Genomic DNA, 20554 nt, shown 5'->3' with positions numbered 1-20554 from the left:
AGAAAGGTGTTAGTATCACAACTCAGAGAGGAGGAAATGGAGAATTCAGGATTAAGGATGTTGCCCAAGGTGGCAGAGAGGACCCTCAGGACCCTGCTGCCTTTGTAACTCACAGCGCTGAATTGCTGAGGGGTCTCAAGAGGCCTGGGGACCCTACAGGTAGGCAGGGGCTCCAAGTTGCCCAAATTCCCCAAGCTGTGCTTCACTACTTTTGAGAATGAGAAGGGTAGGGCAGGATCCTGTGATTCGGACCAAAGGCTTAGAATCCACTGATATACAGGGCAATTATGGAAACAAGAAATTAGGGTATTTTAATCCTTTTTTTTCTCCACATGCGAGATTATTGGACACTTTCCACCTCATCCTTTTCCAGCGAAACACGAACTTGTCTGTCATTGTTGAGGGGTGACAGATAATGACAACAGATCACCAACTTCCTGTTCAGGGAACATGTGGGAAAAAGATTTCAGCCAGCACCTGACTGAGTGGCAGACAAAAAAATACAATCAGAGAAACCACGGAGACACAGCAGCAGTTCCCACGGGGAGGGTTTACCTTACAGAGGCCAGTGGTATTTCTTCTCTTGTGAAGTCTCCATTCAGATCATTTGCCCACTTTGTGATTGAGTTATTTGGTTTTTGTTAAATTTCTTGAGTTCCTTGTATATTCTAGACATTAACCTCTGTCAAATGAACAGCTGCAAATATTTTCTACCATTCTATTTCTTCACTCTGTTGATTGTTTTCTTTGCTGTGCAGAAGCTTCTTAGTTTGGTATAATTCCATCTATCTATTTTTGCTTTTCCTAACAACAACAACCAAAAAATACCCTAAAAATAAAACCGACCATCCCACTTTTGGGTACATATCGGAAGAAAATGGATTCAGGATGCCAGTGAGCTACTTGCACACGCGTGTTTATCACAGTACTGTTACAATGGCCAGGACACAGAATCATCCTAGGTGTACACTGATGGATGAATGGATAAGAAAAATGTGGAATAGATATGCAGTGGAGTATTATTCAGCCATAAAGAAGAACAAAATTCCACCATTTGCAGTAAAATGGATGGAGGTAGGAGATATGTCCCAGACACAGAAAGACAAGTATAGCATGTTCTCCTTCACACGTGGAGGCCTGAAAGTACAATGCTGATTACACTACATGCCTGTATGGAAAAAGCATAGTAAGGCCCATTAACGTGTACACTTCATGCATGTTACTAAAAATAGAGGCTGCACCACCTGCTCCACACATCTTTGGCTCCTCCTCTCCTCCCTGTTACAGTCCTCAAAATCTGGGGTCCTTGGGGACTTCGCTGTGGGATCCCACATGTCCCTTGAGATTCCTACAAAACCACTCCATAAGAAGTAAACCCCAACTTTAGTCCAGATCAGCGATTCTATCAACCCCCTGGAGGTACGGCCAAGACCCTATGAAGACGTTGCTATTCTTACCTCCCACTCCAATAAATCCAGGTGTGTGAAGGCTGAGTTGATGAGATTAATAAAATTCAAATTTATTTCAAGGAATCTCTAACATCATAAATTTTTTGCCACTACATCCTTTCCCCCCTAAAATAGAAACTAAATGTAAAGCTCTTCTCCTGTGAAGTCTGTACTGGTGTTTAAAAGGCATTTCCTAATTTCTAATTCCTAAAAATTGGAAGTTACCATTGACCTCAATCTTCCAACCACGCCTCTCCCAGTCCCATGGGAGGATGTAGCATAAATGCGATCTATAGTTGTAATTTTTTATCTTAATTCCCCTTGATAGCTTCTCACAAACCAACTTGCTCTTAGTAGATGCTTAGTAATTTGTGGTGGTTAGAAAGCAGTCATAATCTTGTAGCAACATGAACTTTCATTACAACGTAAACTCCACAGTCCACCTCTTGTATTCCACAGTCTGAGGCAGCACCCGAGCACGGCTTTGCTCAGGGAAGGGAGATAGGGCAGACAAAAGGAGACCATTCTTGGCTTTTGTGTTTCTGCACAAATGCCCTGAACTTCCACTAAAATGGCTTTGAAAGAAACACCAATTACTGGCAAGAACCCTGCCCTTTGAGCTTCGACAGTCAGAATCCTGAAAGGTCTAAGCGTAAAATTTACACTAAAACAAAACTGGCAGAGAAATAGATGATTGTGCGAGTCAGCTTTTCCCACACTGGAGGAGATAACAATTCGCAGGCCAGGGAGAGAGAGGAGAGAGCTGGATCTAACAACGGAGTGACAAGCCGGGGTGAGCTCCTGAGGTGATGCCTGCCTCCTGGCCCACACCAAAACTCCAGAGGAGGTGGCGCTAAAAATCTCTTTCTGACTGTGGATTAAGAACAAGAGGATGCTGGCCAAGTGGGGATGAGAAGAGCAGCAGTCCAGGTCAGCAGCCGCAGATGCTGTTTCTAGACAGAAGTGGGAACGTGCGCTGATGACTCTGAGGAGTGGGTTGGGAGACTGGAGAGAGACCGAGGGGAAAATAGATGTCCAGCAAACACCAGCATGGACTGGGAGTACAAGGGACCACAGTAAGCCTGCACCAGAGACTCTTGCTTGGCACTGTGTAAACCCCAGCCCCAGAACTACAGATGCAGCCCTCATCCCGACCTGATTGAGCTTTCCTAAGGTGGGGTGTCATTAACTCGACTGCGATTTCTATTCCTGGTAGACTCGGAAGATCAGCACAGAGGTTAAATTCAATGATAGAAAAATAAACTCTGCACCTGAGTTTCTAGGCCAAGCTTTGGACTGCCCTGCACTCGTTAGAATGCAAAAAGAACAACATGAAATTCAACCAGGCAAAGCTGATCCGTGGTGGCAGTTGTTACCACAGTAGTCTCCCTAGGGAGACACGGCCCAGGGAGGGCACAGGGAGAGTTCTGAGACGCCAGGAAGGTTCTGAATCTCATAGAGTCTTAAATCATCCAGCTTACCATGTGTGCACTTTGCCAAATTGAAAATGTATCTAAAACCTTTTTAGAAAGAAGTTGAGGTCAAACACTGAGAAATATGAATGAAAGCGATACTATGTGGGCAGCAGGAGGCACCTGGGAGCCCCAGTGTCCGAAGTTCCCCAGAAGGTGTTGGACCAGAAGACTGGCAGCTTGGCCAGCCCTGCCTTCTGACACCTCCTGTGGAGGGGGCACTGCTGGCTTCCAGAACGTTCCCCGGGGCAGCCCCCCACGAGGACACCCTCCCTGGGGGCCCCAATGCCAGGAAGATCCGGAGTTGCTTCAGGACCTGCTCGCACAGGTACAGGCAGACGGAAGTTAGATCCAGGCTTCCTTCATCATTTCCTTAAAGCATTGAATCTCATGTCTTCATCTATAAATTTGGGTTAAAAATACCTTCCTCATTTTAAATGATGTAGTACAGGCGAAGTTGCCAATAGTGACCACCCTAACGAGGGCAGCTGTTGCTGTCACGTGACTCTGAACCCAGTAGATTAACCCCAGTTTCTTAAGTTCACAGTAGCTACACAGAACACCAGTCGACAAAAGGGACTTGGGGAGCGGCTGCGTCAGACAGCCACAGGCTGGCCTTGTCTAGATATATACAGCAGTCGCTGAGCTGATTTTCTTTGTAGAGTGACTGGCTGCCCTGGTGTTGAGTCGATATCATCTTCAGGTCCCTGTCAATGACAGCAGACATTAGTCTACACTGCAGTCACGGGGCTGATTTCTGACCAGGTGCCCTGCACTGAGTAGGTACTTAGAAGCAAACCAATTATTGATGCTGGCCTGTGGAAAATTTCCTTCTCTACTCACTCATGGCATTTCTAAGAGCAACACCACCAATATATATATATTTTTTTTGGAGTCTTGAGTAATTTATGAGGAAACCCTTGTACTGAATAGTAAACTCATTCATGCATCGATCCACACATTCATTCATTTGTTCAACCAATATTTACAGAGTGCCCACTGTGTTCCAGGTATTGGCAAAGCCATCACGTTGGCCACTGGCCGCATGGCTGTCTCATCCACATAGGTCTTGTGTGCATTCGGCTTGGCATAAGCAAAAGAAATAGTAGGAAAATAAGCGATGTTGGGGTCTAATCCCCACTATGGAAAATGTCTTGCTTTTGTTCCCACATTACCATGGAGGAGGCACATGGGCTCTGCTCAGGCCAGGGGAGGTGACCAGGCTCCCAGGCCATCACCCCCCTTTCTTCCCACATGTCAGCCACAGGGAACAGCTTGGGGGTTTTGATTTGTTTGGGTTTGCACCTGGATTTCTCCTTCTAAGCTGCCGCTTCTGACCGGCTGCTCTGGATTTTAGAAACTCTTTTGTTGTAGCACTCGGTGCAGGGTGCACGTGGTCTCCCTGACCTCACATCTTCTTCTTGTCCTACAAATGATATCCCCCAGCCCCTTACTCTTTCGTGAGTTTTCTAACAATAACATAAAAATTTAAAAAATCAAAACAGCAAGCGCGGTGTGAAGTTCTCTAAGATCAAAAACTCTTGCTGGCTTCTTACAGCCATTGTCCCAGGTCTCCAGCGTTTAACTGCGTGCTTACCTACAACTGAGAAGCCTGAGGTTCAGTTAAGGCAAGGGAGGGCCTTTTGCTTCCCCAGATGCCCTACAGGGTGACAGTCACCTCAAAGATCCCATCTGATATAAGAACAGGTCCCGCCGGCCTTTCCTTTGAGAGCTTCCTCCCTTTTGCCTTTCTAAAACCTACCTAAAAAAAATCTGCTTCTCCCATAGTTGGCCAGTAAATTGCAGCCAGGTTCCTGCAAACTTCCTCGAGTGGGCAGAGCAGTCAGCACCTGCCACCCCAAAGCTTCCTCCTTATAGAAGCTTTTCCAGGCCACGCCACAGCTGGTCAGCTCACGCTGGGAAGTGGACAGCAGCTCAGGAGGTTGCCTCGTCTAAGTAGTGACAGTCAGGGTACTGGCTGATTAATGAGTTGTCCCTTTCTGGAAAGAAAAGATTCATCTAAATGAAAATATAAATGAAAAGGGAAAAATCATAATGGATATTGCTGAAATCTAGATTGGCAACTACTTCAAAAACCTGTATGCCAATAATCGGAGCATCGGTTACTAGATACATATGAATTACCAAACTGAACCAAGAAGACATAAAACCCTGAATAAGGCAATAACAGGCAATGAAATTAAAGCATTAATTTAAGTAGATGGCAATGCCTTAACCGTATGCGTGTTGTCAGGCCCAAGGGCCCCTTCCATTCTTGTCAAGGGCAGTGCTAACCTTCTCTCCTTTCATACAACACTAAAGCAGTAATTTAAAAATCTACCAAGCAAGAAAATCACAGGACCTGATGGATTCACTGTTCAATGCTATGGGAATTTCAGAGAGAATATCTAATGCCAATACTCCTCAAACTCTTTAAGGAGAATGAAAAGAAAGGAGTACAGCCAATCTCCTTAAAGAAAGCTAGCATCTCCTTGATTCCAAAATCAGAGAAAGACTCAACTGAAAAAGAGAACTACTGCCCAATCCCACTAATGAGCAGAGGCAAACAACCTCAAAGCATCCTCAGTGAGATTCTGGCAAAGAGAATGCAACAAATCATCAAAAAGATCATACATCATGACCAAGTAGCTTCACCCAGGAATACAAGGGTGATTTGACATATGCAAATCAACAAACACAATACTTCATGCATCTAGGAGCCAAGACAAAAAAATACATGATCATCTCAAGAAACAGAAAAAAACACAAAAAATCTAACATTCATTCATGATAAAATCTGTTAAGAAAATAGATATGGAAGGACTTTATCCCAATCTGATAAAAGCTATTTATGACAAATTCATTGCCAATATCATATTTAAATGGGGAAAAAACAGAAAGCTTTCCTTCTAAAATCAGGAGCAAGACAAGGATGGCCTCATCACCAACCTTGTTCAATATACTACTCAAACCTTTAGCCAAAGCAACCAGGCAAGAGAAATAAATAAAAGAGCTATGTATAGGAAAGGAAGAAATTGAACTGTTCTTATTGACAGATGACAGGATCCTTTACATAGAAGATCCCCCAAAATTCCACCAAAATACTCTTAGAACTAATAGTAACCACCAAAAAAGAAATTAGGAAAATAATACCACTCACAGTATCTTCAAGAAAAATAAAATACTAAAGAATTAACCTAACCAAAGAAGTAAAAAACTTCTAGAGCACTGATGGCAAGTCTTCTAGAGCTTTTAATGATACAGACAGTCCCCAGAAGCATACATACCATAGGTATACCACCACTGCTCTAGAGAAAAACTATAATACTCTGCAAACCAGATCAAAGAGAACATCAGAGTGGAAAGATAGCCATGTTCCTGGATAGCCAAAAGTAATATAGTCAGAACAGCCATACTTTCAAAATTAATATATAAATGTAATGCAATCCCAATCAAAATACCAAAAGCATTCTTCATAGAACTAGAGAAAATAATCCTAAAGTCCAGAAGAGACCTAGAATAGCAAAAGCAATTCTGGGCAATAGAAGCGAAGCAGGAGGTATCATAATCCTGGACTTCGGGTTATATTACAAATACGCAGTGGTAAAAACAGTTTAGAGCGGCAAGGGCAAAATTGTCTAGCCTTTTATGTTCCTGAACTAAGAATTAAGGTGTGTTTTACCTATTCTAAAGAGTAAGTTTTTAAAACCACAAAGTGGTTTCAACAACTTACAAACTTCTGTCCTCGGTGGTACCTTCAAGCATAAATATTGTCCCATTTTTCTATGCCTGAGACTTCGCAGCAAGCAGTTCAGGGACCATGAGGAAAGAATATCTATTTTCTTAACAGTTTCATGTGTGTGTGTGTGTGTGGGTGGGTGGGCATGTGTCTAGAAACTGAAAGAGATTTGGAAAATTTTGAGATATGGGATTATCAGAAAGGGGAAATCAGCTATAAACAGAACTCGCTCTATCTCTGTCCTGTGTGTTGTGTCCCACCTCTGTCAGTAAAACCAAGCTGTACTGAAACACATCCCATGGAGGAGCTGGAAGGAGGAAGAGGAGGAAATATTTTGTGACAAAATAATTCCACACCTATGGAAGACAAATCTCAAAGCTGCAAATAAAATAAGGCTAAATGAAACTATAGGAATAACTATACAAATAAGCCATGGAACACCTTTCTAAAATGCATGAAAAAAGAAAAAAACCAAAGGAATGATAAATAGATGACTAACTTTGTACATGAGAAAAAGCTATGATTAAAAATTGCAAGTCAAAGGACAAGCGAAAAATATTCTTAAACACATTACAAAAGATTGCAATCTTTCATATCTAAAAAAGTCTTTATACCTCTCTTGAAAAATCACCCAAAACTAAAAAGGGAATGAAAAACTGAAAAATAAGTGCCATTCTAGGTAAAACCAGGAGGCACCATAACCCCAAACCACAGAATACAAAGACTTGCAAGTTCAAAGAGGAAGGTTAGACCAAATGCCCGGAAGAGGAACAAGTTTGTCCCTCAGAACCCAGGAAAAAGGAAGGCAGGGTGGCGGGAGGCGGGGATGACAGGGAGTTTCCTGAAGCAGCTGTGGAGTCCGCAGTCTCCCTCCAGCCCCATCTCTTGCAGCATCATGATTACTACTCCATTGCCCCTGGGAAAGAAGATCTATTCTCTGGAGAAGCCGTGTCAGAGAGGTCCTAGATGCAGGGACACCAGAAACTAAGGAAGTCACGTTTAGATGTCATACTGAAAACAAGGGGGTTCAAAAAAGGTTTGCACTCACAAACTAGTCCCCCAGTGAATGCAGTTGGCTTATAACCCCTGTGCGAGAGACTGAAGATTTTTATTAGAAGGAACCGAACAATCCTAGGACAAGCCCAGCAGATGCTGACCTGTGGGAATCCCCAGTAAAAAACAAAACCAAACCTGTCGTCTGCCTGATAGCCCTGGAAGATCACTCCAGATTAGCGGTCTCTCACCCTGGTCCAAGTTAGCATAGCAAGGCCTCCCCCTTACACATGACAGGGTAGACAAGGATCAAATCATCAAGAGGGTATTTGGGGGGGAAAAAAAAACCTCTTTAGTGGGTTGAAAACAACTCTTTAGTGGGTTGAATGATCTCGGGCCAGAAAAATATATGTCATGTCATAATCCCAGGACCCGTACGTATAATCTGATGTGGCAAGAGGGTAAACATTTCTTTGCAAGCACAACTTGTAAAGGGCTTAAGAGAAAGAGCTTATCCAGGTTTCCCTGAGTGGGCCCTAACTGAACCCACATGCACCTTTATAAAACACAGACACACCAGGGAGAAGATACACAGAGGGAGAGCCACAGTGGCCGTAACTGAAGGCATGCCAGTGTCCGCCAGAACCGGAAGGGGCAGCCTCCCTTACGGCCTCCAGGAGGAGCGCACTCCTACTGACTCCTTCCTCTTGGACTTCTGGCCTCCAGAACTACCTGAGAACAAGTTTCTGTTGTTTTAAGCCACCTCGTTGGTGGTAACTTTATTACGGCAGCTCCAGAAAGCAGATGCAGTGTGATATGAAACCAGCAGAGTGAAGAAGCTCCAGGGAAGGAGAGAGGGTGGACGGAAATGTCGAATACACTAGAATATCCTCAAAGCTGTAAGCAACAAGAGGAGGGATCTACTAACTGAACAACAAGGACTCTTGGAAATGAAGAATATGGTGGCAGAAAAAAGCTTCACATAAGATTTTAAAGATTTTTGTTTTGTTTTTTGAGACAGGGTCTCGCTATGTAGTTCAGACTGGCCTTGAACTCACTACATAGCCCAGGCTGGTATTGAACTCTCGGTGATCATCCTGCCTCAGCCTCCCGAGTACTGGGACTACAGGCATGTGCCACCATGCCCCGCCTCTTTAATATTTCATCCCGCACTCACGAGCATCACTGCTCACCTCCCAGCTCCCACCTACCGTGGCAGTGGGAGTTAGAATTCCAACAGCAGAATCTAGGGAGACACAAATACTCAGTCCACTGCACGTGGGATCCGAGAACAGAAAATCTACATAAAAAAGAGATAAAAGAAATTCTTAAGATGGCAGTGAGGAGAAGACTCAGAATAAGAGCAAGGCCAACTAGTGCTGAGAAGCAGCCAGCTCCAAGGGGAGTAGCTGGACAGAGGGAAAAGAAGTTATCTGAAATCAGAGGATCCCAATGCACACAAGATCACTTAGAAATATGGAGGCCAATAAAAGGAAGAGCATTTAACCCTGAGGAGTGGGCTGAAGGAGGGGACAGGAACACGGTACAGCTGTTTTAAGACTTTCAGCTACAGTTGGCTTTTTAAGCTTGTATTTGTTTCCTAATTCTGCTGGATCAAATCAATGCAAACTCGGCAGCTTAAAAAAAAATCAGAAATTAATACATCAGAAATGCATTTTCTCATAGTTCTGAAAAGCACAGGTCCACAGTCAGGGCGCTGGCAGAATCAGTTCGCCTCCGAGGCGCGTATGGAGGATCCGTACCTCGCCTGTCTCCGAGCTTCACCGTGGCTGCCGGCAACCCTTACCGTGTCTCGGTTTGGGGCGAGACAACTCCAGTCCCTGCCTACATCTTCACGCAGCTTCCTTCCTCCATGTCTTCGGGTTAACTCTCCTTCCCCTTTCTCTGAGAAGGACACCAGTGATCACAGTTAGGACTCAGCCTGGATCCACTACACCTCGAGATCCTTACTCAGCTATATCTGCAAAGAGCCTGTTTCCAAATAGGATCTCATCTGCATCTGTAGGTCGGGGGCTAGGACTCGGACAGATCTTCCTAGGGAACCCATCCAATCTACTACAGAGCCATTTGTATGAACTACTCTGAATATCTACCATCATCTCTTCAGTTTTTCCATATCCGTTTCTGAAATGAGATCCAGAAAGAGGTTTCGTACACTTCCACCAGCAATAGATCAAAAGCCAATTTTCCTGCACGTCTGCAAAAACTGAATATTACACTGTATATACTCTTGGTCAAAATGACACACAAGCATCGTTTTATGGTTGACTCGACTTGTCTTTTGGGTTACTAGTGAAACTTGGTGTTTAAAAAATATAGTTGTTGATCATTTAATCTTTCTCTTTTATGAATTACCTGTCCACATCCTTAGTTCATTTTATTTCTTCTAAGATATTCATCTCATCTGCACAGAAGTAAAAGGATGCTTCTGACAGCATTGTTTTCAATAGCCAAGTAGATGAAAACAACCTAAATTTTCAGCCATAGGGATTGACTCACTAAAGAATTATATTCTTGAATTCCATTTAGCTATTTTAAGTGTTATTACAGAAGCACATGTGACAATAAAAGGTGGTTACAAATTAGGTAAAACACTTGTACCCAGATTTCAAATGGTGTGACCAAAAGACACTATTCTCTTAAAATACGCTTATACCAGTTAATAGTGTAAACATCCATATGGTCTCACTCATGCATCAGATACCATTCTACTCATTTTACAAATATTGTAATAACTTTATATAATAGGCCATATTATGACCCCTGTTTTACCAAAAAGGAAACAAGCAGAAAGACATTATGAAATGTGCCACACAGCTGCTAAGGGGTGCGTCTGGGACTTAAATCCTGGCAGTTTAGCTCCAAAAATGAACTATTAAACCACCCCGCTTCTGTCTGTGTAATTGCACAGAAAAGGACATCGAGGTATATACATACAGACCGAGGAAGCTGCTGTATTGCCTCTGAGGGCAGGGAATCGTTGGTAGTGTTTTACGTTCTTTTTGTTTGTACATATTTGTAATTTTCCTGTAATGAGTTCATAATGCTATTATTATTAAAAATACTAAAAATTCATTTTGAAAAACAAAATTGATCTCCTGAAGCCATTATATAAGACTTGTTTTCAGCTGACGAGGGAAAAACAAGAGACCTAATTTTATCACCCAAGACGTAGTAAGTACTCAATTAAAATCGATCTTCAAGAAGCAAAATCCAACAATATGTTGTATACAAGAAACACACCTAGTGCAAAAGGAAGCCCATAGACTGAAAGTGAAAGGATGGAAAACAATTCTCCATGCGTCAGGAGCCCAGAAAAAAAGCAGAGATAGCAATCTTATTCTCAGACAAAGTAAATTTCAAACCAAAACTCATTAAGAGAGACAAAGAAGGACACTACATCCTTGTAAAGGGAACAATTCAAGAGGAAGAGTTCACAATCATAAACATATATGCACAAATATAAATGCCCCCAACTATATAAAACAAATATTAAGTAACATGAAAAACCAAATAAGCACTAATACAATTTTAGTGGGGGTTTAAATACCCCACTATCACAAATTGACAGATCATCTAGGCAGAAAGTCAACAATGAAATAATAGAATTGAACCAAGCTTTGGAACACATGGACTTAATAGATGTTTACAGAGTATTCCACCCCACAAAATCAGAATATACATTCTTTTCAGCTGCACATGGATCATTCTCCAAGATAGACCACATATTGGCTCACAGAACAGGTCTGAGTAAACGCAAAAGAACTGAAGTCATCCCCTGTATATTATCAGATCATAGTGCAATCAAGCTGGAGATCAATAGCACAAGAAACTGTAGGAACTTCACGAGCACATGGAAACTGAACAACACTCTCCTAAACAATCAACGGATCACAGAGGCAATTAAAGAAGAAATTAGACAGGTTTTACAAATAAATGAAAATGCCAATACAACATACAGGAATCTATGAGACACAATGAAAGCAGTTCTACGGGAAAAATTCGTAACATTGAATGCCCACACTAGGAAAACAGAGCGGGCTCGAATAAACAACCTAATGATGAAACTTAGACTCCTAGAAAAACAAGAGCAAGTAAAATCGATCTTCAAAAATAAGATAAAATAAAAGCTATCTTCACTGGCAGCTCTTTTGTGTCAGATATCACAATGCAAGCAAGTTCAGGATGAAATATAAAAGCTGAAGCAGACTGAGACCACTGTGGCATAGGAGGGATTTTCCTGCAATGGGGAAGGTCAGCATGAAGTTATCGAGTCCCTCCTGCAACAGCAAGGCTGAAGTCAGTGTAGGCAGCGAGCACAGCCGGAGGATCTGTGAGTGTCACTCAGTTTGCAGACAGCACCAGGGAAGGCACGAGGGGCCCTGCAGAAGCCACTTGCTCTGTCTCTTTTCCATGCTCTGAGGGAACCGAGCCGATGAAATCAGCTCAGATGACAGCAATCTATTACTCAGAATTCACGGTTGATTTTTCACCATTTCCCCTGTATTGCCAGACCTCATAAACCCTGCCCAGACTGCAGCTCCACAAAACAAACCCCACTACCAATGCTCTTGACCCGTGACCCTTCATTCCTCACTTTCGCCACACTTTGGCTTCCTGTTCCCCCGATCTGCTAGCCCTCTGGTGAGGGGGACCCCAACTTGCAAAGAGCCAACCATGCACAAGAGCAGATGCTTGGCCCTGGCCCCTGAAAATGACCTGTCCCTGATTCTGGGCTCTGTTTCTCCTCAACACCCAGGTGACGAGACAGCCACCAATTGCATCCGGGGGGATAGACCTGGGCAAAGATGGTAACTTGGAGGGGACCCTTCTTATAGTTGTGGATGCAACTGACAGCAGCTACGGGTCTGATTATGTTTATGAACCCAATATAATTTTTATAACCAGGTTGAAGCAAATATTACCGAATAGAAACAATAAATGTTACATTAAAATAACATGTCTGAGGGTCTCCTACTTCATCTTCTGCGATATCCCTTACATCTCACGCCCTACTCTCAGTCACCACAAAGTGCAGATCACAGAGTTCTAGAATTTAGATGCTGCTGCCTGGGAAAATAAGCGGCACACACACAGACCCTGGACTCAGAAAGCCCGGGGTTCGAATCATAGCCTTGTTCGTTTTTCTCTGCCTGGCTTCCGACTGGTAATCACCTCCCTCGCTGTGCTAAGAACCAGAAGCTTTTGCATACGAAGTGCTTGCTGCAGCTCTGGGCTCCAGTTTGGCTGGTATAGGTTGTGGTAACTGCACCAGGGTCGGGGACCAAGAGTAGATTCTATTTATTTATTTATTGGTACTGGGGATTGAACTCAGGACCTTGTGCTTGCGAGGCAGGCGGCGGAACCACTGAGCTAAATCCCCACCAAGAGTAGATTCTAGGCAGCAACCTCCTCTGGCTTCATCTGAAGGAGGAGTCAGTGCACCATCTCACCACCTTGCGGAAAATTTGCAATGAGCACCTTCTGACTTGCAAGGAAGTGCAGGCCCAGCTAAGGCTGCTGTGCCTGCGAGCCAGTCCAGGCAGGTCTCTGGGGCCCTCTGGCTTCCGAGCTCCAGGCCTGCCCGCTCACGCACCTGAAAGAGGTTGGCAGCTTCCAGGACCCGCTGTACGTTCTGCTTGGTGATCAGCGCCTTGCTGGTGTACGTGTAGTCCAGGAGAGTGTGCATGGTCTCGGCGTCGACCCCTTTAATAACGATCTTCCTCTCGTACTTCTCCTTTAAGTCGCTGCAGAACATGGCCCTGGAAGAGAGACGTGTGAGTGTGAAACCTACTGGGACCCTTAGTTCCAGACTAGAAGGGAACTTGCCCTCCTGGAAACGTGGGAGTCCCCCTGTGGGGTCCTGGGCCGATTACTTTATTTCCTTAGCGCTCCTCACACTTCAGACATTCAGTCAGTGTTTACTGAACTGAACTATCTTGCTCTGCCAGGCCAGGCCCAGATCTGCCTTATGGGCTCCAAGTACCAAGCATCCTGCTGGGGCACCTTGGGAGTCCTGAGCTTCCTCCGACCTTCCTCAGCATCTGGCCCTCAGCTCCCAGGTCTTGCAACCCCTCTGAGGCCTGGAACCTGGCCCACAGACCAGCCTGCTAACCCAGCGCCCACATCCCCCACCCCAGCAGCACAAGTGGCTCCTAAAACTGCCTCTCCTCCCCCGGGGGCTCCATTCCCAGCTGCACTTAGAAACCCGGAATACCCCATCCCAGGGCAGAGCCCCAGGTCGTTGTTCTACCACTGATCCGGTTCGAGCCTTCCTTGCTTCCTCCCCAGGACTGGCCTTAATCAGAGAAGCAGGAGAACAGTTTGGAAAGGGTCCTGGTTACAGCATCAGAAGGACCAGAATCTGACACCAGCCTCACCAACTCAAAGACTAGCGCTTCATCTCCATGAGCCTCAGCTTCCCGTGCGTAATGAGGATTTTAATGGCTCTTTTAAAGCTTACTGTAAAGATGAGCTCAACAACTAGTAGATAAGTAGAGACATAGAGACTCTTTGTCAACCCTATGCCAGGCTTGTATAAGAATTCATCCTGTTTCTTTGACTGAGATTTGAACTGTGAGTTCTTCTCAGAGAATGTGTGAGCGATTTTATTTATTTTTTTAAATGCATTTAACTTTCCCATGCTTCTGGAAAGATGTCTGGAGACTTGAAAGGTACCAGAAATATGGCATGGGGGCCAGGGATTTAACTCAGTGGTTCCACTGCCTGCCTCACAAGAGCAAGGTCATGAGTTTGATCCCCAATATATAGATAGATAAACAGATAGATAGATGATAGATAGAGCATGGTTTCATAAATTAAAAGGGAGGGAGGTAGAAAAACCTGAGTAAGAACATAAAAACAATCTCTGAATGAGGCTAGAAATACCCGCTCCACAGTGACATTCACAATCCTCCTCACACATACCACACACATACGCAAATCCAAATGCTCAAAAGACCGATTATAGTTCTTAGCATAAAAATAGGTGGAATTTCTCTTGGGGTGCATACACGCCTTATAATATTCCTACCCCATGAGGCTGGTCCTTAATGGCTACAGCTGAGGCAATTCCTTCAGTCTCATTCCTATAAAAACCTGCTCACTCTCGCCTTCCCAGTGAGCGTGAGACCCCAGAAATCCCACAGGAAGGCACAGCTAATGAAAACAACTCTTTGGAAGCTCAAGGATTCAATTTCTTTCAATTCCCCCTGCGTTCACAGAGCACCACTCTGCAGGATACCAAGATAGTATTAGAAATATTAGGCAGTGCCCTGGACTGTCCCCAACCCACCATCAAAGCCATACATTAGAGTTCTAAGGCTGTATTTGTAATGGAGGTAATAAGATTATGAGATCATGAGGCTGAAGCAGAATCGGACCACGCCGATACCCTTACAAGAAGAGGAAAAGAGAGCAGAGTTATCTCCCGCTCTGCCATGTGAGGACACAGCAAAACTCTGGCCGTGCGCAACCAGAAGTGAGCGCTCCGCAGCACCTAGCTGTGCTGGCACCCTGATCTCACACTTCTGGCCTGTAGAACTGTGAGACACAGGATCTGTTGTTTAATCCACCCAGCCCACGCTGTTTTGTTGTAATAACCCAAGCTAACTATGATAGAGTCTGCGCTGAGAAGTGACAGCTGCTGTGGCAAACAACGAAAAATGTAAAAGCTAATTTGGGGAGTAGGTGATTGGTAGCAGCTGGAGGAGTTTCCAGATGTAGGAAATAGCTTAGCTGGCCATGGACAGAATGTTGGTAGGAATATGGGTTCTGGAGGTCATTTGGAGAAAGCCTCAGGTGGAAATGAAGAACGTGTCATTAGAAACTGGAATAACGGTGATCCTTGTTATAAGATGTCAGAAAATTCAGCTGAGCTGTGTTCTGGTGTTTTGTGGAAGGTAGAACTTTTGAGAGATGCAATGAGACATTTGGCTGAGGCACTACTGAGCCAAATGGCAGGGAGCGGCTTGGTTCCTCCCAGCTGCTTACAATGAAAAGCAAAGAAGAGATCAATAGAAGATGGGATTTTTAAGCAAAGAGAAACTAGAAATCTAAGACTGGGAAAATTTTTAGCCCACCCATATTGCAAAAAATGAGAACGTATCCCCGGAAGAGAACGCCAGGGTGTGTATGATCTGTCAATGGGTAGTATGAGCAGGGACGTGGCCAGTTGGAGCTGACAGGGCAGAGACAGGGCAAATGAAGGAAGTCTGATGGACTTGGGTTTTTTCCCCCACTTTGGTGCCGGGGATCGAACTCAGGACCTTGCACTTGCAAGGCACGTGGTGGCACCAGTGAGCTGCATCCCCAGCCCCAGACTGGGATTTGACAGAGAAGGATGGGGTGACAGAGGTACTCCGTGGTGAACAGGTTCTACTCCTCAAGAGGAGGCGGAAATGACCAGGAGTACAATTTAGAGGTCATCAGGGCCACAGCCTCAGTCCTACAAGTCAGGCAGCCCCTGCCGGGAGCCTTGGCTCAAGAGTCCTGACTGCAGCCGCGTGGTAATGCTGCTGCCTCGCTGGGCCTGGCGGGCAGGGCATGAAACCAATGAGGGTGACTCTCAAGCCTGAAAATCGAATGGGTTTTACCTTACTGGGTTTGGGCTTTCCTAGGAACCAAGACTTCCTCCGTCCTTCCTACTTCTCCCTTTTGCAGTGAGAATGTCTGTCCTGTCCCACGAGTGTATTTGGAAGCACATGGCTTGTCAGGTTTCACAGGGTCACAGCTGGAACGGGATTTTGCTTTCGGGCGAACTGTACTTCCAGTCTCACCCAAGTCTGACTTACATGAGACTTTGGACTTTTGAGTTGGTGCTGAATTTTGGAGCTGTTGGGTTGCAGTGAATATATTTTGCATGAGAAGGACATGACTTTGAGGCCAAATGCAGAGTGCCGTGGGCTGACGTGTCCTCCCACAGTTTGGGTGTTGAAGCCCTAACTTCCACTGCGACTGCATTTGGAGGTGAGGCTTTTAGGAGGTAATTAAGGTTAAATGGGGTCTTAAGGGTGAGGCCCTAAACTGATGGGATTAGTGTCCTTCTAAGAGAAAGAGCCTCTCTCTTTCTCTCCATTTCTGCCCCCCCCGATTTATAAAAAGGTAGCCATTTGCAACCCAGGAAAAGAGGCCTTGCCAAAAACAAAGCCATGCTCATAATCAGATTTCCAGACTTCAAAGCTATGAGAAAACAAATTTCTATGGTTTAAGTTACTTGGTCTATGGTATTTTGTTATAGCGGCCCGAGCTGACTAATACTGGCAATCTCTATCTACTCCAGCCCCTGGAGCTCATGACATATATTCACAGGTAAGTCTAAAAGTGGCTACAGATGTGGCTCAGTCATAGAGTGCTTGCCTAGTATGCATGAAGCCATGGGTTCAATCCTCCTAGCAAGAGAGAGGAAGAGAGAGAGAGAGAGGGAGAGAAAGAGAGAAATAACAGCCTGCAAGGGCCATAAAACATCTAAAGTGCAGTGAGGGCCAGGAGTGGCTGCTGTAGAGAAGGGAAATATTGATAGTGTGGACAGTAGATAGGATTTCTAGCTAATAAACAGCCCAAGTGGAGACAGGAAGGTGCAAGAGTAGAGCAGTAGAGGAGTTAGCAGGTACCTAGTCTCCTACTTACAGCTGTTCAACTTAAGATTTTTTTTTTTTTTTAGCTTTATAAGGGTGGGAAATTGATACACACTCATCAGAAACTGTTCTTGACATTTTGAATTTTGATCTTTTCCTGGGCCAGAGATGTGCACGATAATTACTCTCTTGCAACACTGGCAGCAGCACCAAGACACAGCTCCCAGTCCTCTGCGTGATCAGAGGGGTAAGCAGCCCCGATAAGGCAAGGAGCTTCTGTCCATGATCCAGCTGGGACCCAGGCGTTGGAAGAAGGGGGGTGTGGAGACAGCAGTCCGGAAAGGTCGTCTGGGTCCTGAGCACTTTATTTTACTGGTGATGATAAATGGAGTCAAGAATTATCTGCACCCAAATGGAACTCGTCCCAGAGCCTTTTCCCAGAAAATGTACTCATTGAGGCAGTAGCCATACAGCTAGGGAATTCCTCCAACCAGTTGTCATCGGACTTTCTAAGCAGCCGACACGAAGATTGCCTGGAGGCCAGTCCTGCTCCGGCCAAGCCAGTGAAATGGGAAGGTGCCAGGCTGGCACCCTGGTGATCAAATGTGATGCCCAAAACTTGGGCTTCCATCCCAACACAGAGAGGATTGTCCCCGCTGTGCCCTGCTCCTCCTTTCTCAGCACTTCTTTGTTATTTCCGGAAATCGCCTTTCCATTTCTTTCCCCTCTCCCTTTTCCTAATCTGTAAAACAAAGGTACCTGCTTGTGGTTTCCCAGGGGGAAAAAAATACCTAAAAGTCACAGGATAAAAAGAGGATCACTTAACTGACTGACTCCTGGAGACTTTTGCTTTAGCGGATGAAGTCTCCCTCTGGCCTCCTCCCTCTGCCCTCTTCCTCTGTCTTCCACATTTTAACCAGTGATAGTTCCCTCCCCTTTCCTCACCCTTTGTGTCTCTTCCCTTTATTGGCATCTCTCTCCTCACAAGACTATGACAGCAAGAAAGGAAAGGCAGCTGTGAATAGGGGGGCCTTTGAACTTAGTAAATCCCAGATGAGCAATGATGTCCGCTGAGAAGGTGACCAATTTACAAGCTACTTTCTTCGGCCATAAATCCACTTGCCCAGCAGCCTGGAGCCATCTTCGGAACCACAGTCATGTGCCTTTAAAAATGATGCCTGGTGTGTCTCATCTGCCTGCCTCCTGATTTTATAAAGAACCCTGCCTTGTAGCAAACAAACAGCTTCTTCTCAGCCCAGCCTCTCCCTGGGAAGAGCTGGACAGTTCCCTCTGTCCCTAGGGCAGTGCTGCCCACTAGAGAGAGCTTTGTGTGCGAGTTCACATTTTCAAGTCCCGACACTTCAAAAATGAAAAGAAACAGGTGAAAAATCAATTTTAATAATATATTTTACTTAACCCAGTATATCTCTAAAATATTACCATTTTGACATATGAGAAATGATATCTCTCAGTTATACTGTGATCATTTGTATTATTTGTTCGAAGTCTGCAAAACCCCTTGTGTGTATTCATCCTTGAAGGGCATCTGGGATGAGGCCACCCACAGTTCTCAGGGGCTACATGGAGTTGACAGCTGCCATGTTGATGTAGCCCTAAAGTGTCTGTCCTGCACTCGGTGTTGGGTCACCCAGATCCGCAGCCATCCCAGGGGGTAAAGCAAATGTCACCCACACAAATGTCTTACACATGGAAAGTAGGACATTCCCAGCAGTGGGCAGTCAGCAATCTTGGGATCCACTGAAGCTTCACAAAGCTGAGGCCATATAATCTCTAACCTCACATTTTTAAATGTTATATCACCTAGAATGTGCTCTTAAGTGAAAGGTGAATTCTGCCTCTAGACTTACAGTGGGTTGTATCCTGATGAACCCAGTGCAAGTTGAGAAGTTTCTGCCGAGTACGTATCACTTTCACACTATCAAAACTTCACAAAGTTATAAATCAAAGTATGGTTAAGGCAAGGACTATTTGAGATCTTTAACATTCAGATAAAAACTGGAAAACCCTAATAGAGAGATGTCCTGTATTAGGTGAGATGTATTTGTACATGCTCTCGTTTGTGTTTCTTTTGTGTATATGTATATGTTCTCATTCAGTGCCTTGCATTCTGAAGAGCTCTTAACTGAAGTCAATGGACATCAAGCAATGCACCGCATCGTTGGTCTGTCCAGGTTATTTGGACTCTTTGTTGAGCTGTCACTGCCAGAATGCAACTCCTAGGTTAACTCGTACAGTCGTAAGAGTTGAGGTGCCCCAGCTCAGCCCGCACCTGAACAGGTGCTTGGGCTCCCCAGCAGCAGAACCTCCTGTGCTAGCGATGGCTCAGAGGGAGCAAGATGAGGACAGGGAGGAAAGAAGTCAAGCAAGACCGAAGTTGTGCAGAAAGTCAGCTTGGCCTGATCCTGCAGGGATACTGGAGAGTTGTCCCAACAAGAGGTAAAGGCATTGAGCTGACACACCTGTACCTGATAGCCTTCATTTGTGGGCCACCCCGGGAGCAGGTAAATGCTCAGGCACATATAGCTTTGTGCATGCTTGTGTGTGTGTGTGTGTGTGTGTGTGTGCGTGTGTGTGCATGTGCACATGCAAAGGGGCTTCCTGGAGCCCAGGGAGAATGAAGAAAAGGAGCTACTGGCTGGCAGCTGGAAGGCAGCGGAAGGCTGCAATCTAGACCGGATCCTGATATAACTTAGCACAAGTGAGGAAACCTTGGTTTGCTCATCTATTTAGTGGTATGATAGTCATCCCCATCTCTGTGAGCTGTTTGGAATCGAGGGGTTAGCATGGCACCGAGCACCTGGTAAGCACTCAAGGAAGTCACTTCAGAGGATTCTGGGCAGGCTGGTGGGAGGCATTGCCGTGCACCACCCCTCCAGAGTGAGGGGAGCGCTAGGGCTCCGCACAAACTGCTCTATAACTCGATAACTGTTCACGGCACACAGAGAGAAAGTGTCCCGAAGACATGGTCCTCTCCGGGGCTCTTAGCTGCATATGTGGAATTTTATTTTTATTTTTATTCACACAAGTTTGCAGCACATAATGACCACTTTCATTGTGAGGAGTTGGCTCATGGACGTAGCACACAGTGATTCCTTTGTCATTCTTTCCCCTCCTCTCCCTTGGATCCCAAACTCCCAGCGTTTCTGTATTCTCTGTTGAGAGGCATTAACTGATTTCTACCACTAAAGTCCATCGCCCTGGGCCATGACCACCATGCTGAACACAGATCAGGTGAAACCAAGGAGAAACCTACATATTTTTCATAGAGTAAATTCCCCGGTCTCC

At 45.0% G+C, this 20554-nt stretch overlaps 1 protein-coding gene and 1 pseudogene across 1 annotated transcript in view; both read right to left on the bottom strand.

Annotated features, from left to right (window-relative positions):
- The window catches only part of Klhl6 (kelch like family member 6), a 55241-nt gene that overhangs the window by 20175 nt on the left and 14512 nt on the right, over positions 1-20554 (bottom strand). Inside the window, exon 2 of the mRNA XM_010624288.3 lies at positions 13270-13435. Within this exon, the coding sequence (XP_010622590.1) occupies positions 13270-13435 (166 nt within the window). The remainder of the gene's footprint in view (positions 1-13269; positions 13436-20554) is intronic.
- Positions 5121-5237, bottom strand: LOC117285779 (annotated as a pseudogene).

This window comes from Fukomys damarensis, unplaced genomic scaffold, assembly GCF_012274545.1.
Source record: "Fukomys damarensis isolate Sample0158 unplaced genomic scaffold, DMR_v1.0_HiC HiC_scaffold_12, whole genome shotgun sequence".
Taxonomy (NCBI): domain Eukaryota; kingdom Metazoa; phylum Chordata; class Mammalia; order Rodentia; family Bathyergidae; genus Fukomys; species Fukomys damarensis.
The sequence above is the reverse complement of the archived record's forward strand: the minus strand, read 5'-3'. Positions and strand labels throughout refer to the sequence as shown.